Source organism: Heliangelus exortis, chromosome 8 (genome assembly GCF_036169615.1).
Source record: "Heliangelus exortis chromosome 8, bHelExo1.hap1, whole genome shotgun sequence".
In the NCBI taxonomy this organism is placed as follows: Eukaryota; Metazoa; Chordata; class Aves; order Apodiformes; family Trochilidae; genus Heliangelus; species Heliangelus exortis.
Window position 1 is genome coordinate 30,216,663 of NC_092429.1, and position 15,184 is coordinate 30,231,846.

A 15,184-nucleotide genomic window follows, 5' to 3' on the forward strand; every position below is an offset into this window, starting at 1 on the left:
ACATCTGGTTGTTTGCAGGGGTTTTGTTGGTCAGAAGTCACTTGCTGTAAAGTAGCAAAGATCTCCCTTCTCTGACAATGGCCAAGCAGTTCTTAACCCACCTGCAGAGCTCTGCTCTGTTGCCTTCAAGGGCCATCCAGGTTAGATTCCAGTCTGGGAACAGTGTTGTGACATGGACAGCATCCCCTGCTCTCCACCCTGGGGCCCCTGGTGCCAACTGAAACAAGGGAAGAGGTAGAAATACAGTGAGAAATATAGTGTATTTCTCTCTGTCTTAGAAGAGGGCTTTCTAGGACAACCTGCCATCCCTCCTCTTTTCACCCCCCAGACCTTCTGCTCAAACCATGTAATTTCCCCATGGGATTTCTTGGTTGTTCACGTGAAGCCAGCATTTCACCATGTCTGATTTTTATGTTATCTGAATTGTTTGCACTGACACAAGATAAGGTGAAGCAGGGACATCACTGCTCCACGCAGTTTGGGGGCTGCACTCTTATTTTCTTCTTGGTTGAGGCCAGGCTGGACTTGATTTTCCAAGATCCCACAGTGGATAACATCCTGCCTGACTGCAGGGCCACCTTTTTCCAGAAATCATTCTGTGGAATAAGCCCTCAATAAAGTGTTTCCTGTTTCCCCTTTAACCTTTTTCCTTCCACTCAAGCATTCCATGACACCAGGCCTGCTCCAGAAGCCATGGATTCAGTGTAATTTCCTCTTCCTGCCCACTCAGAGCCTGACAAAAGCCCACAATGACAGCACTGGAGTGCCAGAAGCAGGCAAGTCACCTGCAATTTCACACCTGCCATTCCTGCTTTCCTGGCAGCTGGCAAGGTGAGAAGCTGATGAAGGTCCCACTTGGCCCAGGCTGAAAGTCAAAGCAACTGTTGGGCTTTTCAGGGAATGTCCTTCCCTGAAGTGGGAAAGCAGGTAGAAAACCTGCTGGCAGCTGCCCAGGGGCATCTGCTGCCTCGTTGAGGAGGCATTTGCTTTTTGCATGCTGTCCTGTTCTTGGCAGCAGCTTTCCTGAGCTGGAAAAAGCAGGGACCAGCAGCAGCTGAGGAAACACTTTCTGGGCTGGGGGTTTCTTTCTCAGCACTGGAGCACAGCTCAACTCTGGTGTCCAAGTCTGCCTCCCTTCTACAGAAAATTCCAGGTGCCAAGTGAGTAGCCATAACCATCCAGCAGGCTTTGATTACACTGACCCAATCTAACCTGCAATTTCCCTTGTTTCAGCCCAAAGGCATGCATGAGAGGGGCTGTAAACCTGCTGAGGGAGCTCCACAGTCCAACCCTGCAAATCCAGTGAGAGGATGGGCTCTGGTGCCTCCTTTTCTGCCCTCCCCCAAGCTTCTGCTGCTCACTACCAAGAGGAGGATGACCTGCCTGCCTGTCTGTGCACAAGCCCATGCTGTATTTCTCATGTGATGAGAGTTATGGCTCCCAGAGAGCAGTAGTTTTGTGATCCCCTCTTCCTAGAGCTTGGAGAGGCCAAGGGGAGACAGTCCCCCTGCAAGAACCAGAGGAATTCAAACAGGAGCAAGACTGAGGACAGAAACCAGACTCACAGAGGCTTAAGTCTGATGCAGCCTGGCCTCCTGGCTCTAGTATCCTCTGACAGCTCCCAGAGCAGGAGCTGAGCTGGTCAATGATCTGATCACACCAGTTCCTGCAGGAGCTGCTGCTTCCAAGTCCCTGCTGCCAGTCCTCAGCAAACCATGCAAGGTGCTGCAAAGATCTCCAGAGCCTGCAGCACTGACCTGTCTTTGTGACCTGTCTTTGTGAGGGAAGAACTGCTGCCCAAATGCTGGCTCCAGTCCAACCCTTGAAACCTAGAGCTCTGGAAGACAACTTCAGCCAGGTCCTGCTAAGAACTGCTTAGGAAAACATAAGGCACAAGCCCAGTCTGGGCAGGGCTTATACTGTCCATACCACCAAGGGCCACAGAGACACCTTCCCCAAATCAAACCCTACGTGTCTGAGACTCTGAGTGAAATTTTGTTTCCAAGTTCCCTTCGTCAGACTGCAGATGTAAAAAGCTAAAGCCACCTAAGTAGCTTGGTTCATCAGGAATGTGTTAAGTTCCACCACAAAACCCATCCCCTTGCCAAGCAGCAGACATGCAGAGCTGTGAAAGGACACCCCCCAGTTCTTGTCACCTTCACAGCTTCCATGGGTCATAGCAGACATCCACTCCTAAGTAAGATGCCAGGAAAAATACAGATCCCAATCTGAACAATGCCCCAGACCCAGGGAGAGCTGAGGAGCTTAAGGGAAATGGGACAACAGGAAATAAGAGAAGTCCCTGCAGCAAATCTCCTGTGCCTCTTGGGGGGTTGTAGAACACTGCAAAACCATATAGAAGAGTGATATGGTGGAGATACCCCTCACCATGTGGCAGCAAACATTCCCATGGCCATTCTTGCCAGCACAGGGACTACACAGACTGAAACAACAGAAGAGCTGCAATCACAGGCACTGAGACAGAGATACATCCACAGCAAACAAAATAAATTCCTGGCCTGGACACACCATGCCATCATAACTGGTAATTCACATCCTGAAGGAGAACAACAAAACCAGTTCCAGGATAGGACCAAGAATCAAGCAACCTGGACAAGCATGGGCTGGGGTTTTGCCTGTGCCCTGGACCAACATTTACTCTGAGGATAGACATGAGCTGTAAGTTACTGAAAGGAAGGGGATCCCCTGCAGGGAGACTTTGTCTGGCCTAGGGGCTATGGGAGAGAGAGAGAGAGAGAGAGAGGACTAATCTCACTCAAATGTGGTTTTATTCCTGCTGCCTCTGGAAGCCAGAAGGGCTGAGAAAAAGAGGGGATAAGTTTACAGTATCATTTCTGTCAATAAATCTCCTGTAAGATCCCAGGGAAAGCTGCTAGAAGCACCAGCTCTGGTCAGTTCTTATAAAAGGAGAAGCTGGGCAGACCTGTCTGCAGCAGGGTAGGTGCCATGGTGCCTCTCTCCAGAGGCTGCTAAAGGGCCCTGCACGTAGAGGACAACAACAAGGACAGGCTGGGGGACCCATGTGGTGACTTAGCTCTCAAAACAGCTCCTGCAGGGATTCAGAGCAGGGCATTTGGGGCTAATCTCTGCCTCCCCTCAGGGAACCTGAGGGATTACTGCTCTACATCTGCTCAGGGCTGGGCCACACCTTGTCAAGGCAGGGGACGTGCTGGCAGCTGCTCTCTGTTCCTTAATGGGTTTGGGATAAGCAGCACTGGGCCCCATCCATGGGGCCACAGCATGGCCTGACTCCCTGACAGCTCCTCCTGAGCCTTGTCTAGGGCAGGAAGGCATCTCCTGGGCTATCACAGCTCCTGGAAGCAGGATGGAGAGCCACAGCACAGCTCCCATAGCTGTCTCAGGGTTTGGGGAAGGGTGGCCACGGGGCCATCTGGCCACCCCTACACCATGGTACCTTTGAGCCACCACTAATCCCCAGAGCTGTGCTCTCAACCTCTCAGCCCACAGCCTCAACTTCTCAGCAGAAAGGGACCCAAACCCCTGCACAGCCTGAGGGGTTTGTGCTACTGACTTCCCACCAAGACCACCTCCTGCCTTTTCTTTCAGTTCTCCTCTCCCTCCCGGGCATGGCCCTGGAAAATCTCAGTGCTGCTCCGGGCCCCTGCTTTGCAGGACACATCTCTGAGCTTTCCTCCTTCCTTTCAGGACTGGGGGTGCTGGTTCGGGGTCCAACTCGGCTGTGCTGGCTGCCAGGCAGCCGGTGCCATCTGCTGGCTGCTACAAAAACAGGACAGAGGGGACAGAGAGAGTCTGTCCCCAAGCTCTCACATCCTGCTGCTCAAGCCTTATCCAAACCATTTAAATTATGTGCTTTTCCATAAAGGGACCATTACATTTCAAACGTTTTATTAAATACCATTACAAATAGGACAATACATACCAGAATGTAAGTCATCATTTTAAGTTATAACTTAGACATAAGTTATTAAAAAAAGACCTCACTTAAAGGCAATTAACAGCTTGATACATCATGCTTGCAATATATATAAACACAAATATCAGGCTTCCATTTAATTTTTAAATAATATGCAGACATGAAATCCTTGCAAGCACCTCTGAATTACTTTAAAATCACATGGGCCCAGATCAGTGGCCACAAATCTGCTCAGGAACAGGTATTTCACAACATATTTATAGTTAACAGCACAGTGAAAGTTTCAAAATTAAATATTTATGTATACACCTGTATTACAGTGCATAATCCCACGGGGATGAGGTCATTTCAGATCTACTTGCTGCATTCAGAAAGCACTACAATCCCTAGTGCTGTAGCAAAAAAGGGAGTTCAAAGTCCCCAAACTTTCTGAGACATGCAGCAGAAACCCAAATAATTGCCTGTATCACTGCAGGCACATTTATTGACTGGGACATCCCCTTAAAATAAACTGACTTAACCAGCAAAGGAGATCAGTGGTTTCAAAGCTATTCAGTGAATATTTGTTCATCCCAATTATTCCCTTTCTCCAAGTATGAGCCAGACACCTCCAGAGAAGACACCTCCAGCAGTGTAGTTAAGTGATGTGAAATAATGCACATCTTCACCTCACCTAGGTACCTTTGAGCAGAGCAGAGGAGAAACCAGCCTCCTCTTTAGGCAGCAGCATACTATTTGCTCACCATCTGGACAGGAGATGGCAAGCTCCCAGTTTTGATAAGTACATGACTGAGTGTAAGCAGCATTTTGCCAGAAGGCCAGAGTTTTACTCTCTGCTTGTCTTCAATGGAAGGATCAGACAGCTTGAGTTCAAAATTTCTCAGCAATATACAAGGTCAACCATCTTGTCAGCAAGAGATAAAAACATCTGGTCAGCTGCTGATTTGCATGCAGTTTCCTTCTCCAGAAATCTGAGACACAAGGAAAGATGGCTTCAGTTCCTGCAGAGAGAAGAAAAACCCCTCTCTGAACTGAAGAACCAGCACAGATGTGTTCCTGCTCTCATTTCAGAGGAATTTTGTATGCAGCAGGTAGCAAAAATGCACAGAAGTGCTCCTACTGCACATGCAGCTGGCCTAAGAATGCTCAAGCACAACCATCCTTAAGGAGTTGAATAAAACCATTCCTAAAGCAACCAATCCATCAGCCTTGTTAGGAACATTCATGCAATGCCAAGATGCATATGAAGTGCCCTGAAGTGCATATTGTTATTTCAGCAATTGTGCAGCAATTACCAGCTCTGGTTGCTTGTGTGATTAAAAGGAGTAAAATTTGTGAATGCAGCTCATGTGCTTACCTGAACCACGTGGAGTTAGACATTCTGGCCAGCACTCTGGAAAGTACCATCAGGGGTTAAAGTCTGGCAGCTACTGTAAAAAAAACAGAAATGAGAAATACTTTAATGACAGCTGCTTTATATCAAGTGGGTTTTAGCAAAATTATTGCAGTGATTCTCATGATGCTTTTTGAGACACAACTTACCTGGAAGGAGTAAATTTCTTTGCTGCAAGAAGAATAAGAAAAGGTATTAGCATTTCAAGATGAAAGCCCCCTCATGGAAATTTCTTCTTCTAAAAAAACCTCTCACTTCTGAACATCTGATAGAAAACCTTTCTCTAGCAACAAATCCCAGTTATCACTGTGCTGTCTCTAGCTCCCTCTCACATTCCCATTCACTTTCCCTGGCAGTAAATACTGATAAATAAAACATTACTTTTTTTTTTCCTAATTCTTTCTTTCTAAACATTTAGCTATTTTACTATTTTTTTACTATTTTTACTGTTTTTTATTCTTAAATATTCATTCAGAAGTCAAACATGGCATACATGCAGACTTCTTGCAAATCATCACTTAATTTTTTTCAGTGTGGTAACTTTCACTTTTTCAAAAAGTGAAGGTTACTGGGGTAGAATTGTTGTGTTTGGTTGGTTGTTTTTTTTCTCCACTGAAGGCTTTTCAGGAAGGTAAATCAAACCTGTGAACCCAGGCCAATTGCTCACCTTTTCTTCGGAAATGTCTTGCCAGCCAAAGGAGGAACGATGCTGTGGAAAGCAGAGAGGCACTTGTGGCTGCTATGCCCACAGAGACATAGCTGGCTTGTTCAGAAGCTGAAAGGATAAAAAAGCTTCAAGTGAGATCAAGAGGTAGGTGAGGTCTTTGAAGCCCTCTCTACTTCTTTCTTTTCCTTGTGCTCTTCAAGAGGAACCAGAACTGCATCTGGTAACCCTTAAGGTTTCCTGAGGCAGGACACACAAGGTAAAAAGCTGGATGGTGTAAATTACCCCACCCATTGTTGAACCAATGGCAAAGCAACAAGCTACCTACACCAGGGTCTGCCTAACCCTGGTGACAATTTATGCTTCTTGCTTATTTTCCACGTTTCAGTTCACATTTTAATTCCCACTGTGCTGTCTTCCTAGCTCACTAGTTCCAGCTCACTGGCTGGCATTGCCTTCTCCACCCTTCCATACTTCATTTGCCTGGAAACCCAGTGCCCCCTCCCTGTGGCTAGTTACTGTGGCTAGTAGCAGGGCAAATACCTTCACAGGTGGGCAGGCTGGCACTCCAGTTCCCTGCATGACTGCACTCAAGGAGGTGAGAACCACTGAGCTTCCATCCTTCCAGACAGCTGAAGTGGCAGGCAGTGTTGTAGGTGAAGTTCCCAGCACCGTGGACACAATCCATGGAACCTCCCTCAGGAGACCTCAGTGGTTCACACTGTACAACTGGGATAGAGAAAGGGGGTTCAGAGCCATTAAGGACTTTGCTGTCTCTTTTTTGCACTGGTAGATGTACAGTGTATTTGCAAATTCATTTGACTTGGGGATGTGAGCAGTTCACAGCATTGGGAAGGGAAACTCAGAGCTGCAAACATGAGAGCACAGAGTGTGGTTTGCAGCCAGGACTCCACAGGAACACAGATTGCAGGGTGCTGTCCAGTGACAAAAAACTGCATTTCCCAAGCCAGTAAGCCTTACCTTTGCATTCTGGCACTGACTCTGACCACTGTCCCTGTGCTGTGCACTCAGTGCTGGCAGGGCCATCCAGAACAAAGCCCTCACTGCAGTGGAAATCACAACGTGAGCCATAAGTGAGTTCTTCAGGAGCATGGTCACAGGTCACAGAGCCTTCTTCTGGCCAGGCTACAGCCTCACACCTCACAGCTGCAACACACAGACCACAGCAGCAGTCAACACAACACAGAGGCCTCAGGAATTCAACAAGCTGGTGGTGACAGCCCCAAGCACTCAGGTGAGCAAGGACAAGGAAAGTTACCTGCACAGGATGGCTGCTGCCTGTCCCAGGCCCCAGCAGCCCCACACTGCAGTGTGCCTGGTCCTGTCAGGGCAAAGCCTTCCTCACAGGTGAACTCACAGGTGGTGCCCCAGGGGAGCTCTGCAGAGGGATGGGAGCAGCTCACTGCACCATGAGCAGGCACTGCTAAGGCAGGACAGGTCACAGCTGAAAAACATAAGAGCACAGAGCTTAGATTGGAGCAGGACAAGTTAAACAGACTTCTTTTGTGCTGAGGAGAGGACATGACCTCCCTAGAGCTGTGCCCCATGAAGGAACAGCATTTCCCTTCAGACCTAGCAGTGTCTCAGAGAGCAGAGATTTCAGCACATTGCACAGGGCAGGCATTAAACATGCACCTAAAGCACACAACTTTTCCTGAGACTGACTCCACATTATAATCCCCAACAGAACTGGATAAATATTCACAGGCTCTCATTTGGAGTGTGGGGAATAAGGAGCTCCTGTCAGAACACCCCACTTGAAAAACTCCTCAGCATATGTGTTGAGGACACAGCTCCTGCACGTTGCTTGTCACCCAGCACTGTTGCTTCCTCTTTAATACAACAGGCTTAAATGATCCCCATCCTGAAAAATTCTATAAACACCTGGGGATGACTGTTACTCTTTGACTACACCTGAACAAAGAAGTCTCTTCAGACCATTTGAGCTGCTCTATGCTTTAGCAGATCATTTCCCAAGCCAGTAAGCCTTACCTTTGCATTGTGGCACTGACTCTGACCACTGTCCCTGTGCTGTGCACTCAGTGCTGGCAGGGCCATCCAGAACAAAGCCCTCACTGCACTGGAAATCACAACGTGAGCCGTAAGTGAGTTCTTCAGGAGCATGGTCACAGGTCACAGAGCCTTCTTCTGGCCAGGCTACAGCCTCACACCTCACAGCTGCAACACACAGACCACAACAGCAGTCAACACAACACAGAGGCCTCAGGAATTCAACAAGCTGGTGGTGACAGCCCCAAGCACTCAGGTGAGCAAGGACAAGGAAAGTTACCTGCACAGGATGGCTGCTGCCTGTCCCAGGCCCCAGCAGCCCCACACTGCAGTGTGCCTGGTCCTGTCAGGGCAAAGCCTTCCTCACAGGTGAACTCACAGGTGGTGCCCCAGGGGAGCTCTGCAGAGGGATGGGAGCAGCTCACTGCACCATAATCAGGCACTGCTAAGGCAGGACAGGTCACAGCTGAAAAACATAAGAGCACAGAGCTTAGATTGGAATAAACCTTAAAAAAAATTCCTTCCTAACACTTAGCAAGGTATGCACTAAATGGAAGCAACTTTAGAGAAGTGTTCTGCTATGCTGCCATTTTAGAAAGCAGATAGGAGCAGAGAGATCTCAAAAGGCAAGACTGACTCTTAAGGCAAGCCTGTAAATTCATCTGCAGCTCACGACAGCCACTAGTTAAAATCCCCAGTTTTCCCATTTTTACTGGAACTTGGAGATGCTTGATGCTTTTATTTGCTTCAAACAGTACCTTATTCTATGCTGAATGCCCCAAAAAAAGAATTCCTACAGTCAGAAGTAACTGGTCTAGATCATCTTGATTCACTGTTCCCCACTAGGAGGTGGAAAAGTCTTTTCTTGCAAGGAAATCTAGAGCAGGGCCAGAACATTCATCCTGCCCATCTCATCTCTTCAGGAACAGAGAGACCTGTGTGCTACAGTAAAATCACACTTTCATCACATCATTAATTACGAAGGAATTAAATTTGTACCTAATAACACAAAACCAGTGAAGTTTACAAAGTAACCAGCTCATCTCTCACTGCCTGAGCAGCTCACCTTTGCATGCTGCAAGGGGGCCAGACCAGAGCCCAGAAGAGGTGCAGGATACAGACTCCAGTGCAGTCAATTCAAAGCCTTCCTCACACTGAACTCTGCAGGAGGAGTTGTAGCTGAAGCTCTCCAGGGGATGGCTGCACTCCAGGCTCCCATGATCAGGTCTCTGCAGTGGATCACACCTCTCAACTTCACAGAAACACAAGAAGGAACAGAGTCAGTCCCACTGGCTGAGCAGGTAAATCAAGAAGCCAGACAAACTGAACACTGGCTAGCAGAAGCAGCAGGAAGGAGTCATCTTACCAAACTCACAGTCAGGCCCATAGAATCCAGGGTTGCAATGGCAGGTGTGATTGTTAATGGTCTCTACACATTCTCCACGGCCACTGCAGAGAGATGGGTTGCAAGAAGCTGAAATAAAAAAGAAAAACACTGCAAATTATAAGAGAAATAGCAATGGCCACTAATGAAACCTGGCTAGTTCTTTGTTTATGTTTCTGGCTCTAAACAAGAACTTTATAGAACAAAAGAGAAGCAGGATGCTTCACAGCATCATTTCAGAAATCAACATCTGAGAGACAAGCTCACAGGGCAAGGATTCTACTGGCAGGAAACTCCCTGACTACTTGTTGCCAGGCAGATATCAGCAACACTTAAAATACAAAAGGAACAATACACTATGGGGCAAGTACAAATCCTCAAAAGGCACATTCTTCATTAACACACTTCAACATTAGGTTGGCTGAGAGTGTGTTACTTGTTTGGGGCTTCTTTAACCTAGCCTTACCCCCCTCTACATAAAAGTGTCTAATCCAGTGGTCTACAGTCAGCAGGCAGATGATTCCAGAAAGCCTTACAGGATCAGGTAGTTAACATGCAAAACTAGGTTAAACAACTCATCCCAACCACCACCTTGACCCCAGAGGGGCACACAACAGACCAGCCTTTCCCAAACCATACCTGTGTAGCAGAGGGCAACCTTCTTCTTCTCACACTGCTCATCATTCCATTTGCCATCATCTTTCCCTCTTTTGATGTAGATTTCAACACAGTCTTCGTTGTTCCCTTTGCCATTTGGCTCACCTGCAGCCCAGTTTTCTGCCTCTTCTGTCAGCTCTTTGTGAGTTCCAGTCCAGGTCCATACCTCATTAATTTTTCTGATTCCAATCCAGTAGTAACCCGGATTGAAGGGCAGGAAGTTATTGAGGTAGTTGATCTCCTCCTTATTCTGGATGGCCACCATGTTAGTGTACCTCTTCTTGCACCACAGCTCTGCTTCCCTGTAGGTCATGTTTGTGTCTGAGTAGTGATATGTCCAACAATTCACCCCCTGCAGCACTGTAAGTCCTAGAAAGAAAAGATGCCAAAAAGTTGGTTGCCTGACCCCACCCCTCCTCTCTCTCTAGAGGGGGACAGATAAAGCTCTATAAATGTTGCAAACTTGTCAACTACAGTACAAGTAGTGGCAATAATTTCACAAACAATTAACTGGAAGCTTCCCAACAGGCATGGCAGCAACCCAGCACAGGATTTCCAGCCTGTGAAGCTAGGTTTGATCACACAAGGCTTTGCAGAATTCACAGCAAACTGTGTGAGCCTGTTATGTATTTGACAGGCAAGGCAGGAAATGTGCCACTGCAGCCTGAGGTTTTTTCTGTGTGAACCTCTCCTTCAGCTATTTAAGTCAGGTTCCCCAATTAATCTGTTTAATCCTAATTCTGTTTTACTCTGAGCTCAAACAGAACAGGCACACCAATATTACCATCCAACTAGTTATTTTACAGAGACATACACACTTACCACAAGCAAGAAGAGGTAGGAACCACAAGGAAATCATGTTTCTGGGAGTTCTCTCTTTTAAGCAGACAGCTCTGAAAAACTGAAAGAACACATTTGTAAAGAATAAATACTGACTGGTTACAATTCAATATAAAAAACTGCCTATGCAATCTCTTCTATATATATAATACTCTAAAGAATCTACAATCACTCTAAAGAATCAAATCAGACTTCCATTTTTAGGCAATTTTTCATTTTAAAACAGTTCTTCCTATCCAGATAGCTCTTCAATCTAAACAGCTTTTAAAGAACATCAACACAGAATTCCATCTGTCCAGTTTTCCTTCAACTGAGCCATGAAACAGAAGCACACACTCCAGTTATACTCACAGGTTGCAGCTGTGGTGGCAGAAGTCCTCTGTGCTCCTTCTCAGGGACTGCTGAAGTTGCTGAACACTGACTTGAAGATTCAGTTCAGCTCCAGCTGTCTGGACTGTGTCATCTCCTGCCTTTCCTCCAGCCTTTTATCCTCTCCACTGGCCTATCCTCCACGAGACGGGGAATTCCGTGCGGAAAAAAAAAAAATAAATTATTGGAAAACCCAGGGATCTGTCCCTCCCACGCATGGAGCCTGCTGCTTCCCCTTGCCAAATCAAGCCTCTCACACACTGAGCTGACAGGGTGCCAAGTGCTGGGTTAGGCAGTGTTACTGAGAGCCACACACAATTCCAGGATATCGGGAAGCAGCTGGATTAGTCTGCATTACTTGCATGAGTAAGCAGATTCCAGCTTTGCACCTAGCAAAGAAATCCTGGTCCTTTTGGGATCTCAGGAAGAAAGGCACCAATACTCAAAGCTGGTTAACCTAAATACGAGCAGAAGACAGAAATGGCAGCACTGGAGGAGCACTTTATTGCAGACCACAGCACACTGTACAGAGTTCTCCTCCGTGGCAAGGTTTGCCAGCCCCAGGACTGCCAGTGCTCTTCTGGAGTTCTGCTTCCAAACAGATCCATCAGTCACTTGCAGCAGGCCAGCCTGGAATGTGAACTTAGCTTGGAGGAGTCACCTGGGCAGGAGGATGCAGCATCCTTACCTCAATAGAGCTCCAATTCCTGACCAGGTACATCTAATATTTCAGGTAGACAAGACAATGCACTGGTCCTGTGCTGGATGCACAGTGAGTCCACCCATTGTGTATACACTGATTTATGGGGTTCCTGCAGAGCACAGCCACACGGTGTCCATGGCAGGGAGACACACACCTCAGCAACCTGCACACTTTGCCATGGAGGGTTGGTAAGCAGCCACAGAGACTCAGAGGGTTCCCTCATACAGGAAGGCATCACCCAACACCTTGCATTTCCTGCCTGCCACTCTTCCCCTGTTCTTCAGACTCTTACCCCCCTTACAAAGTTTGGTGTTTTCAGTGCACCTGCAGAGCACACCATGTGCCTTATTTCACAAGGTGTTCTGTAAACGTTACCCTTTAATAATAATGAGTTTTGAAAGGTCAGCTTTTGGGGTGTTTTTTTTTCTCTAAAACATTGATGGGATGTTATAACTGTATACACAGAGGAATTACAGACACCCCCTCAACTGTCTATATCCTCTCCAGAGACAGCAGGCAGAAAATCCTACACCTTTTCCTGGAGATTCACTTTTTTTTTTACATTGTTTTCTGAGGTTCCTACTGGTAAGTGCTTATTCTCATGGCAGAAGCTCTGAAGTTGAGTGCAGGAAGCTCTATCAGACTCACTTTGCCAGTGGAATCTCCGGAGGAAGGAAAAGAATATTTCACAGTTTGGAACAGTCTTCATTCACAGGGGCTGCCTGAGACCTCTTGTCTGCAACAGATAAAAAGAAAAAAAAAAAAGGAAAGAAACCAAACAAACCCATAATACCAAAGCCTAAAAGCAACATGCCCGTAAAAACTCCAGCCTAAAAATAGGCTGCCTCTTTTTGTTGGCTGTATTCCCTTACACATCACTGATACAGGACTTTTTTGGGGTTTTTCCCAGGGAATTATGTCATCCAGGGATTATATTTTTATTTGTTTTTAATATAATGGAAGATCAACATAAATGAAAATTTTCAAAAAAAAAAAAAAACGCCTGAAAAATATTTTCAAAAGCAAGCAACTGAGAAGTTAAGATCTCATTATTAAAAGCCAAAGATGCTTAAAAACCTCAGCTCTGTTGTTCAGGAAGACTGGGATTCCTCTGAGCTCAAGCTCATGTTGGATCCTAAATTACACTGGATTTTCAGGAAAAATCCCTCTGATCCAGTTGTGTAGATTGACCTGCAGACAGACAAGCTACAAACACCATGCAGCCTCCCTCTTAACTGGTTTCCATGTTACTTATTTATTCTCTTCTCATTGTTTTTCACATTTGTAATTTTTTTTTTCCTTCCTTTTCCAAATTTTTACCTATTTCCAAGTATCCCTTTTGATGTTTTTACACCAAGAGACAGAAACAGAGAATTAAATACCTCTGAGTAACTCAGTTCCACCTCTCTTCTAGAAGCTATTTTTGTCATTCCTAAATAAAAACACTTGATAAGTATTTATGTCAAAATTGTTTGCATAACATATTCACTCCATGGCAAAGATCTGTAAAACCACTTGAAATTTTTAAGTCATGGAAAAAAAAATCAGCTTCACCCATTCCAACACTCAGTAGAAGGGGAGAGCAAGAGCTTTAGCCAGCCTTGAGGGGAAAAGGAATTCTGGTGCCAGCAGTGAAGGTGTTTCCTGTTTGGAGAGGAGCTTTAAACACTGTTTTAAAATCCAGAGACAAAAGGTCTAAGGCAAAAGTTTCCCCTGAGGTGCTGATGGGAAGAAAAGATAATTTCCAAAAACACACTCATCCTTCAGCCTCTGTGTCTCATTAAGTAAGAATAAGGTAGGATACACAACTGCTACAAAGAAGCTGGAATTTCTCAGGCTGCCTGAGACAGTCTCCACACTGTCTGCAGCAAAACCCCAGGAGCCAGAAAATCTCCTCTCCACTTCTCATTTCGGGAACTCTCCGATGTGACTCACACTGCTCAATTTCCTCCAAACAGTTAAAAATACACAGTCAAGAATTTAACCTGAGGCCAAGGATCACTTGCACTGGAAAGGTGTGATTCAGTGCTCTGAAACAGGAACAGAACAAAGGAGAAGAAGAAAAAAACCTCACACCTTGGGTTAAGATAAAAGCAGGGCTGGTCTTAATATCAAGTGCTTGGTTCCTGCAGTTGCAGGTGGGACTGATCCCATCTAGAACTTGGTTATTCCTAATTCTGTTGTTGGAAATCATGGAAGAGAAGAGAGATTTTTTTTACCAGGAAACAAGCCATGGTTTCCCTGTTGGGTACATCCAGCCCTAAAGCCACCATTTAAATCACCCTCATATCTTTGCTTTGTAAATGCAAATGCCTTTTTGCATTGCACTTGCATTGCCACTTGCTTTCAGAGGCAGAGGGGGAATAAAAATAAAAGAAAATAATAAAAATAGAATAGAATGAAGAATAAGTGAAGAATAAAAATCTTCATTTAAAGCCTAATGAGCAGACCAAGCAACATAGCAGACCTGTGATCCTTGAGTTTATCATGAAGAGAAGCAGCTGCAGCTAAAAGGCCCTGATACTTAGGATGTCATACATCCCCCATAAATTAACTCTGATTGATTAAACAACTCATTCACACTGTTCATATCTCTACAGACCACAAATTAACAGCTGGGACTCTGGAATCATCACCTGCATCAAAGCATGCCATGATTTCCTTGTGCCCCCAACAGATGCTGCAAGGTATGGACACCAAGGACAGGGAAGGGCAACTGAAGGACAGCAGAGCCCTGAAAACAACCCCAGCAGAGTGGTTTCCCTGCCCCAGGGGACTCTGGAGGGGAGCACGAGTTCAGTACTTCTGAGTGGGTCATCCTGACAGGCAGGTGACATTTATGGTCCTTCAGAAAGAGAGCTAGGAGATTGACACCTACTGGTAGGAAACTCTAGACTGGGAAAGGAGTAGAAAAAAGTCCCCTCTAAAGAAATATCTTCCTGAGAGCCTTTTAGAAGTTTGTGTGTAAGTCCTGGGAAGAGGAGGCAGCTAGGAAGGCTGAGAAAGGATGTGATGCTCCTTAGAAGTGTCAGGAAAGAAGATGATCAGACATTTTCTATATATAAAGGGTTAAAGTTGGTACAAAAACCCAAATGAATGCAAACCATCTGAGAGAAAATGGAGGCTGGAAATCAAGAGGGAGTTCCTGGCCAGCAGAGCAATGAGGTTATGAAATAGCCTTCTGTGAGCAGCAGAACTGAAAACCTTGTTCAGATCCTGAAAGGGAT

At 46.0% G+C, this 15,184-nt stretch overlaps 1 protein-coding gene across 7 annotated transcripts; it reads right to left on the reverse strand.

The window, feature by feature from the left end:
- Positions 1-80: 80 nt before the first annotated feature.
- On the reverse strand, positions 81-13,235 carry LOC139799399 (E-selectin-like). Of its 7 annotated transcripts, none has more exons than XM_071751401.1 (15): positions 12,606-13,235; positions 11,237-11,711; positions 10,868-10,946; positions 10,028-10,414; positions 9,371-9,478; positions 9,071-9,256; positions 8,285-8,470; positions 7,987-8,172; positions 7,253-7,438; positions 6,955-7,140; positions 6,517-6,702; positions 5,977-6,084; positions 5,459-5,480; positions 5,274-5,343; positions 81-217 (listed from the first exon to the last, which is right to left on the reverse strand). In XM_071751401.1, exons 3-14 carry the CDS (start codon positions 10,902-10,904, stop codon positions 5,289-5,291), a joined length of 1,833 nt encoding a protein of 610 aa, XP_071607502.1. In that variant the 5' UTR covers positions 10,905-10,946; positions 11,237-11,711; positions 12,606-13,235; the 3' UTR covers positions 81-217; positions 5,274-5,288. The 7 variants fall into 7 exon arrangements, with proteins under 7 accessions (XP_071607502.1, XP_071607499.1, XP_071607501.1 ...); XM_071751398.1 differs by having other exon boundaries at positions 5,274-5,346; positions 12,606-13,234; XM_071751400.1 differs by lacking the exon at positions 81-217 and adding an exon at positions 3,872-4,917.
- Between the last annotated feature and the right edge of the window lie 1,949 nt (positions 13,236-15,184).